At 42.4% G+C, this 12,120-nt stretch overlaps 1 protein-coding gene across 7 annotated transcripts in view; it reads left to right on the plus strand.

Moving 5' to 3' along the window:
* The first annotated feature begins 7,069 nt into the window (after nt 1-7,069).
* Nucleotides 7,070-12,120, plus strand: part of DPY19L4 (dpy-19 like 4) — a 56,952-nt gene continuing 51,901 nt past the window's right edge. For 5 of the 7 annotated variants that reach the window (XM_034668315.1, XM_034668319.1, XM_034668320.1 and 2 more), the window contains exon 1: nt 7,070-7,221. In XM_034668315.1, coding sequence (XP_034524206.1) covers nt 7,206-7,221 — 16 coding nt within the window. In that variant the 5' untranslated portion in view covers nt 7,070-7,205. The remainder of the gene's footprint in view (nt 7,222-12,120) is intronic. The other 2 variants (XM_034668321.1, XM_034668322.1) reach the window with 1 other exon arrangement.

The following is a 12,120-nucleotide window of genomic DNA, read 5'->3' on the forward strand; positions in this document are numbered from 1 at the left end:
GCTCAGTTGGTTGAGCGTCTGCCTTCAGCTCAGGTCATGGTCCCAGGGTCCTGGGATCGAGCCCCGCATCAGACTCCCTGCTCAGTGGGGAGCCTGCTTCTCCTTCTCCCTCTGCCCACTGCTCTGCTGGCTTGAGCTCGCTCTCTGTCAAGTAAATAAGTAAAATCTTAAAAAAAAAAATCAATGTGAAATTCTCCGCTTGCTCTGCTGCTAGCCTCCCTGGTGATTCATCCTTCCCTCCCCGATGGTATTTCTCACGGTTCCTTCCTCAGCTACCTCTCCCTTCTAGTCATTCTCTGGACAAACTCATTTTCTTCCACACTCCTCTGGGGAGCTACAGACTTCTGTACCCAACACTATATGGACATTTCCATTTTGACATCTCTCCTCGCAATTCAAATTCGACATGCTTAAAACAGAACTCATGTCTCTACGAGCTCTATGATCTGCTACTCCTTGTATTCTTTTTACTTCAGGAAGCAGTGCTGTGTATCACTGGGTGCCAAAGTTAAAGTCATTCTTTAACTTCCTCTTTCGCGTGTTTTTGCCTCAATACTGGTTGCCTTGTATCAAATTCTGCTTTCCTCTATTGCCAAAATGCTTTTTAAAAAAAAAACTTTTTTTTAAAAAGATTTTATTTATTTATGTGACAGAGAGACAGCCAGCGAGAGAGGGAACATAGCAGGGGAGTGGGAGAGGAAGAAGCAGGCTCCCAGCGGAGGAGCCTGATGTAGGGCTCGATCCTGGAACGCCGTGATCACGCCCTGAGCCGAAGGTAGACGCTTAACAACTGCTCTACCCAGCGCCCCTAAAAAAAAAAAAAAAAACCTTATAAATTACCACAGATCTAATTACATGTTCCTTAAAGATTTTATTTAGTTGTTTCAGAGTGAGAGTGTGAGTGCGAGCAGCAGGGAGTAGGGTGACGGCAGGGAGGAATTGAGGGAGAGACAGAGGATTTCAAGCAGACTCCACACTGAGCATGGAGCCTGACTCGGGGCTCGGTGTCACGACCCTGAGATCATGACCTGAACCGAAATCAAGAGTCACACACCTAACCAACTGAGCCACCCAGGAGCCCCCGATTACATGTTCTTTAAAAAAAAAAAATGCAGTTACTGAGGTATGACTGAGATAGAAAAAGCTGCACATGTTTAACGTATACAACTGGATGAGTTTGGAGTTAAGTATACACAAGTGACACCATCACCACAAGTGATGCCACAAACATCCATCCCCTCTAAAAGTTACCACCTGGCCTCTCTGTTTTTCCTGTGTGTGTGATAATAACACACATAATGATTACATGCTTGATTGAAGTTCCCATTTGCTGTAGGAACAACCCCACACATGTATGGCTGCGTGATATCCAGGGGCTGCCTCCTTGTTGAGCTTTCTTCAAGGCACGCCTCTCATGAGCTACATTTTGTTGTACTTTCTCTAATTCTTTGACATTTTTTTTTTGAAACAACTGTTTTCCCCTCTTAGTCCTCTCTTCATTGGCTAACTGCTACTCAGAAATAGTTTTCTGAGGAAGGTCTTTCCTGATTCACTGAGATCTCCCTACAATCAGCTCCCCATGTATTGTAACTTTCATCAGAGCAGTGTGTATCTTCTTCCCCACTGTATCCTTAGTGACTGTGCTTGGGATATATATGTATAATAACTGTTTGTTGAATAAACAAGTTTATGTTTATTCCTGAAGGTGAAAACTAAGTGATTCTAAAAAAAAAAAAAAGTAATTATATACAGCTTTAAGAATTTTTATAAATTTAAATGTTGCTAAACAGCAAAAATTGTTTTTCTTTAGCACCATTAAAAATGTTAAAATGAGGGACACCTGGGTGCCTCAGTCGGTTAGCATCTGCCTTCCACTCGGGTCATGATCTCAGGGTTCTGGGATCCAGGCCCACATTGGGTTCCCTGCTTGGCGGGGAGTCAGCTTCTCCTTCTGCCCCTCCCTGCCCAAATCCCCCCAACACCCGCACTGGTGCTCTCTCTCAAATACATAAATAAAAATCTTTTAAAAATGTTAAGATGCATTAATCCAGTTATTAATGGTATGTTTTTATATTGAAGTACAAAGAGACAGTTTGTGTAAAACTTACCAGCACAGGATGACTTTGGCTGCTTCTGCCATCTACTGGACACGTAGTGCTACTGGCTCTTCAGGGTCCTACTTTCAGCCAGAGGGTTTATCTAAGATTCCAAGAGGATTTTAAAAATGTATCTATATTTAAGTCATGTCATAATTGATGGATTTTTTTTACTGTATTTAAATGCCAATTCCACTATTACACATAAATTGTTATGTTGCAAAGTCATAATTTTGGTGGAAAATAATCTCCCCCCCCCCAAAATCGTTATGCTTTTTTGGTTTTAAGATACCTATAATTTGGAAGTGTGATTAGTTCTCAACGCAGCAGGTCCAGATATTCCTGATAAATCATCTGCACTGGCTGTTTGAGAAGTAATTCAGTGGTAGCTCCAAGGCTGCACTTGGCCAAGCCGGGTCTGGTCTGGGCCCTTTATAGCATGACAGAACAGCAGAAACAACTTTGTGTGTTAGGGATTTAGAAATGGCAGATTTTGGGGCGCCTGGGTGGCACAGCGGTTAAGCGTCTGCCTTCGGCTCAGGGCGTGATCCTGGCGTTATGGGATCGAGCCACATCAGGCTCCTCCGCTATGAGCCTGCTTCTTCCTCTCCCACTCCCCCTGCTTGTGTTCCCTCTCTAGCTGGCTGTCTCTATCTCTGTCAAATAAATAAATAAAAATCTTTAAAAAAAAAAAAAAAGAAAGAAATGGCAGATTTTGTTTCTGGATTAGTGCAATTGAGGTACTCAGAGTCCACCTGCTATCTAACTTGCCTTCCCTCTGTCATAAGAAAGAATTTAATCTGTTAATTACATGTTCCCAGAAGGCCTGAAAGCAATCAATGCTAGGTGGCTTCGAATGGGGCAGTCTCAGTCCATATAAATATAGCTGCCAGAGTTAGCAAAAACAAACAAAACACCAAGCCAAGCTGAAGAAAAAACCAAGTACTCAATTAAATGGGAATTTCAGACAAACAACAGATAATTTTTAGTATTAAATATGGCCCAATATTATATGGGAGATAGTTACACTAAAGTGCCCTGTGTTTTATCTGGCAACGCCAATATAATTCAAATCAACTCAATTTCATAAATATTTAGAGGGCTTATTATCCGAAAGAAAAGAGGAAAGAATCTTGGTACAACGACAGCAACCTGCGTCTACTAAAATAGAAGCTTTGTTGGGAAAATCTCGGTAATAGACCACAAAGTCCCAATAATGTTATGCTTTTATTTTTTTTGTAAGATTTTATTTATGTATCGGAGAAAGTGAGCGAGAGAGCGAGCCGGAGTGGGAAGAGGTAGAGGGAGAAGAAGAAGAAGACTCCCTGCTGAGCAGGAAGCCCCATGCCAGGCTCCATCCTAGGACCCCCGGATCATAACCTAAGCCAAAGGCAGCCATTCAACCGACTGAGCCACCCAGATACCCGTTTTGTTCTTATTAATGAGTATTGTTTCATAGGACCAATTTGGTCAAAAATCTCTTCCTAGAGGAGTTTTAACTCTAGAAAAAACTTAACTTTAGAAAATCTCCTAGGATGTCTAATATGTCCAATTAAAAAAATATTTAAATTTGAGGGGCACCTGTGTGGCACAGCGGTTAAGCGTCTGCCTTCGGCTCAGGGCATGATCCCAATGTTGTGGGATCGAGCCCCACATCAGGCTCCTCCGCTGTGAGCCTGCTTCTTCCTCTCCCACTCCCCCTGCTTGTGTTCCCTCTCTCGCTGGCTGTCTCTATCTCTGTCGAATAAATAAATAAATAAATCTTTTAAAAAATATTTAAATTTGAGAGACAGGGAGAGCACAAGCGGGGGGGGGGAGGGAGAAGCAGGCTCCCCACTGAGCAAGGTGCCCCAACATGGGGCTTGATCATGGGGCTCAATCATAGGGCTCGATCCCAGGACACTGGGATCACAATCTGAGTCAAAGGCAGATGCTTAACTGACTGAGCCACCCAGGTGTCCCTAAATAGAACACACGTTGTTTAATGTATCCCACTTGGGAGGAATATACATTTCACAGTTTGACTTTGTTGGTCTGTATGATTGTCGCCCTCCCAGTCAGTGGAAAAGGACAGCAAATCCTTATGAGTGACAATAGGGAAAATGTATTCAGGTGGCACCAAAGCACAGCTTCAAACAATGAGGAACAAGTGAGACCTGCTTGAGGAGCAACTGCAGGAGCAACTGACAGTATAAACCTTGATCCCTCTTTTAAAGAAAAGGTAGAGGGAAGAAAATCCCACATTAATCCAATCTCAGAATTAGTGAACAAAATAGCTTCAAATCAAGGGATAGTTCTCTTGGATGGTGCAGAATACACAACTTATGTTGGTCTTGTAGGTTCCACCCACAGCTGATACTTGCTATTATCATCAATTTTTAAGTCAATTCCCAAAATATTTGTCTATAATGTGTTTTCAAAGACTTGAAAGTATGAGGATCGAACATGACCAAAATATAAGCCAGAATAAAATGGCAGTTAAGGGTGTGACATGTTTTCAAAAATAAATTGATCGCATTTGGTTCAGATTTCACAAAGGAGATGGTGTTTGAGAATAATATAAATATGTTGTTAAGCAAAGGATAGCTAAAGCTTTATTACATAATAAAGACAAAACAAAATTCCATATCTTTAATAGAAGAAAAGCTGAACTGATGCAAAGATTTACTAATTCTGCTCTGTTACTAATAATATGATGAAGCATTTGGTAGAAGAAATTTTTTTTAGGATTTTATTTATTTATGAGAGAGAGAGCAGGAGGGAGAGGGACAGAGAATCTGAAGCACACTCTGCCCTGAGCACAGAGCCCCATGTGGGGCTCGCTCCCACAACCGTGAGATCATGACCTGAGCCAAAACCAAGAGTTGGGCACTTAACCGACTGAGCAACCCAGGTGCCCCTAGAAGGATGTTTTGAAATAGACTTTGCCTGTATTTTTTGTTTGTTTGTTTGTTTCAAGTAGGTAAATCCTCAGGGGCTTTTATTTTATATTCTTCTCATATCTTGGCAGCACCCTATAGTTGCCATATAAAAAGCACATGATTAATTTCAAGATAGAAACCTCAGGAATCATCTTCAACTCATCATGTTTTATCACATCCAATTGGTCATCAGGTGCCGTAGATTTTATCTCCAGCATCCTCTGAGTCCATTCTCTTTGAACATGTTTATTTCTATGACCTTATTCCAAGTCTTTATTCCTTACCAGTTTACTACAGTAGCCTCCTAAGCCCCATTTCCATGACTTAACTTCTTAAGTTAACATTTTATATCACTCCCTAAAAATATCCATTGCATACAGAAGGGATCCTCAAACTTTCAGAGGTGGCAGAAAACTATACTGTTTCTTTGAGAGCATATTATAAATAAAAGACCATTTGAGAAAATGAGAGGTCTTTAGGTCAAGGTGAGGCAAAAGGCAATGAAATGACCCTTTGGATTTTGGTTTGGAAACTAGCAGTCCATGATTGTAGTGGTAAAATAATCAAGTTATCATCAGAAGTGATCTTGGGGGCATGCATCCGCTGCTCCTGCCCACTGCCACCTGGAAGCGTCTGGGATTAGAGAGTTAGGGGTTGACCTACTGAAAACTCAGGTATAATGCCTGCTGCAAGCACTTAGGGTTCTATCTTTTGGGATTATATATATATATTGGGGGGAAAAAAGGCCTATTTCTCTCAGAGCAAATTGAGAGATTGGGGGGAAATAGAAGATTCCACTCTCATTATCCTCAGGTGGAAGTTTCAGGGCTCAAGGGAAGAACAATGTTTCTGCTACAGAACATCTGCTACACAATCATAATTCCACTGATTTCTATCTAAAGATTGAATAATGATCTTTCTCCTTTCATAATTCCATTCCAGCTTAAGAGGCTATTTTCCCTTTCTACCCACTACTGTTTAGAGCAGGCACATTTGCAATTAAGCCTATAGGTCACTCTGAGGTGAATACGAAGGAACTATAGGAGGAACGGGCATCACCTTTAGACTCTTGACTTGGAAAACAGTGGCCCTCAGGAGGTGGAGCTCTTGCAGTAAAGGTCATCTGATATGGAGGATACACTGATATCTGCTGCCTATTACTCTGGGTCCTGCCCTATCTTGCGGTTTCCAAGGTGTATACATTCCGTTCTCTCTCTGCGTTGATCTGGGTCTTTTCTGGTCTACTGACAACCTCCACCGTGTTTCTAACTCCTGGTCCAGTGTTGTTTAAGGGCAAGCCACATTTACAGGCTGCCAAAGGCCTAAAAAGAGTTCCTGGAACTGTTTTTGCACAGCACTGAAAAGCGATACTTCTCTCCAAATATCCTAACTCGACAAAGGTGCTATTAGGAGAATCTTGCTGCCTGCTAAGGATGAAACATCCATAATTACCCCATGACTTCAGTGACTACTGTTTCTTCAAATAATATCATGAAATGCAAATGTATGTGTTTAACCAGTTTGGGGAGTGATAAACACTAAGCTCCAAGGAAAAGCTTCTTTCTTGCAATGATCTTGTAATCTAAAGTGGCCTACTAAACCAAAGCGCCAACCCCGAGCATTTTGGGTTCTTTGAAATCACCAAGCACGCAGGCACCGAGAGGAGTTCGGAGCCGTGGGCTCCAGCTCTAGCTTGCACCAGCTTTGTGACCGACACCTCGCTGGACCTCAGCTTCCTCTCTGTCAAATGGGGCGCGGCTGGGGTATCCATCTGGAAGATGAAACTGATGCTACTGTCTGACTGAGATGAAAGACAAAAGCCGCGGACGGCCCGCTGGGCTCCCATTTCGGAAGGGCCGAGCGAAGAGAGAGGCTGCCGGGAGCCCCGGGGCGCAGGCCGCGAACGCCCGCCGTGGGCGACGCCACCGCGTGGCCGGGCCGTCTTCCTGCCCGCGCAGGCCTGGGCGCGCAAGTAAAACGTTCCGGCCGCCCTCCGCTCCCGGCTCCCTGGTTCCTGGGCCGCCGGGCCGGACGCGGTTGGCGGCGACACCGGAGGGGGGCGGGTCAGGAAGTGGGGGCGCGGCAGCCAGGAGCGGTCTTGGGGCCGCCGAGGGGTTCGGCGACGCGGAGGGCGGGAGACTCCGGGCCGCGCGGGACGCGGAGGGGCGCCCGGGCCTCCGCGGAGACGATGGCGGCGGAAGAAGGTGAGGGCCCCGAGGTCCAGCGCGCCAGCTGTCGCCCGTGGTCTCGGGAAAGAGGGGCGGGGGCGCGAGGGGCCCAGAGGCCTGGGCTGCGGGCGGTCAGTGGCCGCGGCTGCGCGCGGGGTGGCTGCGTGGGGGCCGGGAAGGAGCGGGGCGGCGGCGGCGCGGGGACATTTAGGAGCGGAGTGAATGGCCCGAAGTTTTGTCCGCCTCAGTGGGAAGCAAAGGTGGAGCTTAAAGTTGGGAACAGGGTAGGGAGAGAAAAAGCTGTGTATGTGTGTGTTGCGGGGCGGGGGGTGTTTGAAGGGGAGGGCTACTAGCAGACAGTTAATGGGGTGGGGGGCGTAGTTTGGATGAGAAGATGGAGGCTTAGGTACTGAGTGCATATTATTTGAAAGTGGTAGTGTTTAACCAAATGCCCCTCATTCTGAGCGCCGTCTTCAGAGGTCTGAGGATACTGACAGATACAAAGTCACGGGCAGTGGGGAGAGAAGCCTCACGCCGAGGGTATAGAAAGAGGCAGGGGTTTGGGGTAAACAGGGTAAGGTGAATTGGGAGGGAAAACTGAAGAAGGCCAGTTCATTTATAGGTTAGGAGGAGATGGCAAAGGGCTGAGGGATGTAAGTCGTTTGGGAGGATTAGGAAGCCAGGAGTCTTTGAGCGTGAAAGTGGGTGGGCTGGGGAAAGCTTCCCATGCCCCCACAGGGCCAATGCTAAGAAAATTAATCTCTTCAGTAATATTTATTCATAGGAAATGATAGGTATGAGAGAAAAATGGGGAGTTGGAGGAACTTATCAGCTAGTGATAGATATTACAGGAAACATTCTTGGCATGGTTAACTTCATGATACCCGTGCTAGTTTCAGGAACAGATACATATGATGATGTCGCTTGACAGAACAGTTAGATTTTGCATTCTGGTGGGAAACATAACTTTTTACCTTCTTGAGTGCAGTTGTGAATGTGATCTCATTTAGATTTAAACCGTATTGAACCAAGAATGCAAGGAGGGAATTTCAAGAATTCAGCGGAAAGCAATTTTTTAAAAAATTGTTTTCTGCTCTTTGGCTTGCTGCCTTGTCCCTATGCTCACACTGGCTTCATATTTGCCTCCTCTTTCTTGAGTTTTCATCCTGTTAAAGCGGATCTAAATTTAAGACACTCTACCTAAAAACAATGTCAAAACCAAAACTATTTGTAGTTGGTAAGGAAGAATGTAATTCCATTTGTTACCTTGGTTTTATCTTTGGTTGCAGTAGTTTAAAACATTTCTTGATATTTTTTCCTCTTCTGAATAGTGGCAAATCTGTGGAATAGGTTGATAAGCTAGCTTGTATGTTTCCATGAACACTTTCACGCTTAAACTAAAGCATGAAAAAAAAATTGCAATACTTACACAATTGCAGTATTATACATCATGCAAAATGAGAAATTGTTTTAGGAGATTATAGTTACACTTAATTAAATCAATGTGATGTGGAACTAATTAAAAAGATGATACCATTTTGTAAAATTTATTTATGGGATATAAAATGAAAAGTGATTTTTTTTTTTTAAAGATTTTATTTATTTATTCAACAGAGACAGAGACAGCCAGAGAGAGAGGGAACACAAGCAGGGGGAGTGGGAGAGGAAGAAGCAGGCTCATAGCGGAGGAGCCTGATGTGGGGCTCGATCCCATAACGCCGGGATCACGCCCTGAGCCGAAGGCAGACGCTTAACGACTGAGCCACCCAGGCGCCCCAAAAAGTGATTTTTGGTTGTAGAATTACTGATAATCCAAAAGCAAGTACATCTTATATGGAACAATTAATGTATTGAAGTTTTGTTAAAATAAAGTTTCATTCAGCAATTTTTTTAATTCCATAACCATTTGGGTGCCTACTCTGTTAGGTGCTGGGTTATAATAGTCAACAATGAATGAGTAATTATAGTCTTATTTATTATAATAATGCTAGTAATGATAATATTTATAGCAAACGTGCCTGTATGCTAGGCATTATTTTGAGTGCTTTACATTTATTTGGCACTCTATAAGTTTTTTTCAAAATACATATTATCTTAAAATTAGACTAAATGGTCTATTTTACTTATATCTAGATGTTCCCTATATCCCTTTTTTTGCTTATCATTCACATTCACTTGGGTCCTCTTCATTGTCACACTGTTACTCCAGGTAAATAATTTTTTGAGAATCTCATCTTACAAAAAATGTCTTCCTTGTTGCAGTAGAGGGTCAGGTTGTTCATACTTATCCTTCCTGAAAGAAATGTTAGAGCAAAGAAAGAAGTGACAACTTTGAGTACAGCAGTATTAACACTTCATTTGGAAATTGCTGTGTGTTGTCTGGATGGACATTTCAGGCTTATTTCTAACTCTGCTAACTATCTCATGTGAAGATCACTGGACCAGAGCCTAAAATAGCAGGTTATTTTTGTGGCTATGTTATTATTTTCATTTAGTTTGGCTTTTTCTTTACAATGCTAAAGATATAAGGAAGAAAGGGAAACTTAAATTCTATCCTAGAGCTTTCCTATCAGTTAGTTAATCTACATCATTCATGGCTTTGGCCTTTGCTGCTTTTCTACCTAGAGATTCCTGGTTTTGTCTTTCAATTATGAGGTTATGAGATCAGTATAAAGGAAATGAGGTGAAATTTGGATCTAGTCAGTGTTGTTTCTTGGTGACAGGTAAAAAATTTAAAAAATATATATATTTTTTTAACTCAGTGTGGGGCTTGAACTCATGACCTTGAGATCAAGACCTGAGCTGAGATCAAGAGTCAGAAATTTAACTGACTGAGCCACCCGGGCGCCTCCCCCACTCCCCCCCAAATTTTTTGTGAGGGACAAGATTGAAGAGACTGGCTAAAATGAGTACTGTATTTCCTAGGTTGTACTTTTTTCTCCCACAATTTAATGCCACTGAAACCAACATGTCTTAAAATCAGTTCATACATTTAATATGGTAGTGTTCCCCCCCCCCCCGAAAAACTGCTTAGGGGCACCTGGTTGGCTCAGTTGGTTAAGCGTGCGACTCGTGATCTCAGCTCCAGTCTCGATTTCTTGGTAATGAGTTCAGGTCCCGAGTTTGGCTCCATGCTGGGCATGGTGCCTACTTAACAAACAAACAAACATACAGGGGCACCTGGGTGGTTAAGCATCTGCCTTCTGCTCAGGTCATGATCTCAGCATCCTGGGATCAAGCTCTGAGTTGTGCCCTGCTCGGCAGGGAGTCTGTTTCTCCCTCTCCCTCTGCCCCTCCTTCCTGCTTGTTCTCTCTCTCAAATAAATAAATAAAATCTTCAAAAACAAACAAACCAAAAACCCCCAAGATACCTGCTCAGTGTCTTAAAATGTATAGCATCTTAGAACCAAGAAGATATAGGGTTATATAAATCCTTTATGGATAATTTATTTTTATGGCTCTTGATTGTTGCTAATATAGACTCTTGAAAGATGGCTTTATGAATTATTTGGGAATCGGTGCAAAATTTTTGTGTAAGCTCTACTTCTATAAATAAAATCCATTTATATGTACTAAGAGAACACTTTAATGTCTCTGTAAAGTGATTGATTCATTTTATGAAGAAATTTTTTAAAAAGGAAAATGATAGCTTTTTGTTAACATTTTTTTGTATGATATCCCCTTCCCAGTCTATCTTTATGTTAAATGTGTGCTTTTAGCCTCTGTCTAATAAAAAAGACCTACCTAACCCATTTGTAAACTACCTTAATAGATTTGTTAGCTTCCTTTCTGAAATTATCCAGTTAAATTAAAAAAAAAAATCAATACTGTCAATGTGTTTGGTCTTGCAAGTGTAATGACTAAGTAAACTTCTTGGGTTATATCACCCAGTTACCCCATCCCCCTACCTACCTCCCCTCCTGCAATCCTCAGTTTGTTTCCTGTAGGTAAGAGTCCCTTATGGTTTGTCTCCCTCTCTGATTTCATCTTATTTTTTCCTTCCCTTCCCCTATGTCCATCTGTTTTGTTTCTTAAATTCCACATATGAGTGAAATCATATGATATTTGTCTTCCTCTGACTGACTTATTTTGGTGCTAAATTAATTAATTAAATTTTTAAAAAACCCTCAAAATCTGAGGTATGGCTTTTCTAATAATAATGTCATTTTCAAATCTGTTCACTGGCTTTAGTACTTAAGAAATTTACAAAATAATTGATAGTATAGAAATGGTTAAAAATTGGGGCGCCTGGGTGGCACAGCGGTTAAAGCGTCTGCCTTCGGCTCAGGGCATGATCCCAGCGTTCTGGGATCGAGCCCCACATCAGGCTCTTCTGCTATGAGCCTGCTTCTTCCTCTCCCACTCCCCCTGCTTGTGTTCCCTCTCTCGCAGGCTGTCTCTATCTCTGTCGAATAAATAAATAAAATCTTTAAAAAAAAAAAAAAAAAAAAAAAGAAATGGTTAAAAATTAGACAGAATCCACTAAATGTACAGTTGTTTTTTTAATCATAATGCCAGTATTTAAAGATACTTTAGCAAACTTAAATTTGCTTTGTTGTTGTTGTTTTTTAAGATTTTATTTATTCATTTGAGAGAGAGAGCAAGAAAAGACAGCACAAACAGGGGAGGGGCTGAGGGAGAGGCACGCTCCCTGCGGAGCAGGGAGCCAGCTGATGTGGGACTCAATCCAGGACCCTGAGGTCATGACCCTAGCAGAAGGCAGACGCTTAACAGACTGAGCCACCCAGGTGCCCCTTGAATTTTCTTTGAAGCTATTTAAAGAATATGTAATTTTTTAGGGGGGCCTGGTTGGCTCATTTGGAAGAGCACGTGATTCTTGATCTCAACAGTCGTGAGTTTGAGCCCCACATTGGGTGTAGACATTACTAAAAAAAATTAAATTAAAAAAAATATGTGTTTTTTCATTTTCCACAG

This window comes from Ailuropoda melanoleuca, chromosome 9, assembly GCF_002007445.2.
Source record: "Ailuropoda melanoleuca isolate Jingjing chromosome 9, ASM200744v2, whole genome shotgun sequence".
Taxonomy (NCBI): Eukaryota; Metazoa; Chordata; class Mammalia; order Carnivora; family Ursidae; genus Ailuropoda; species Ailuropoda melanoleuca.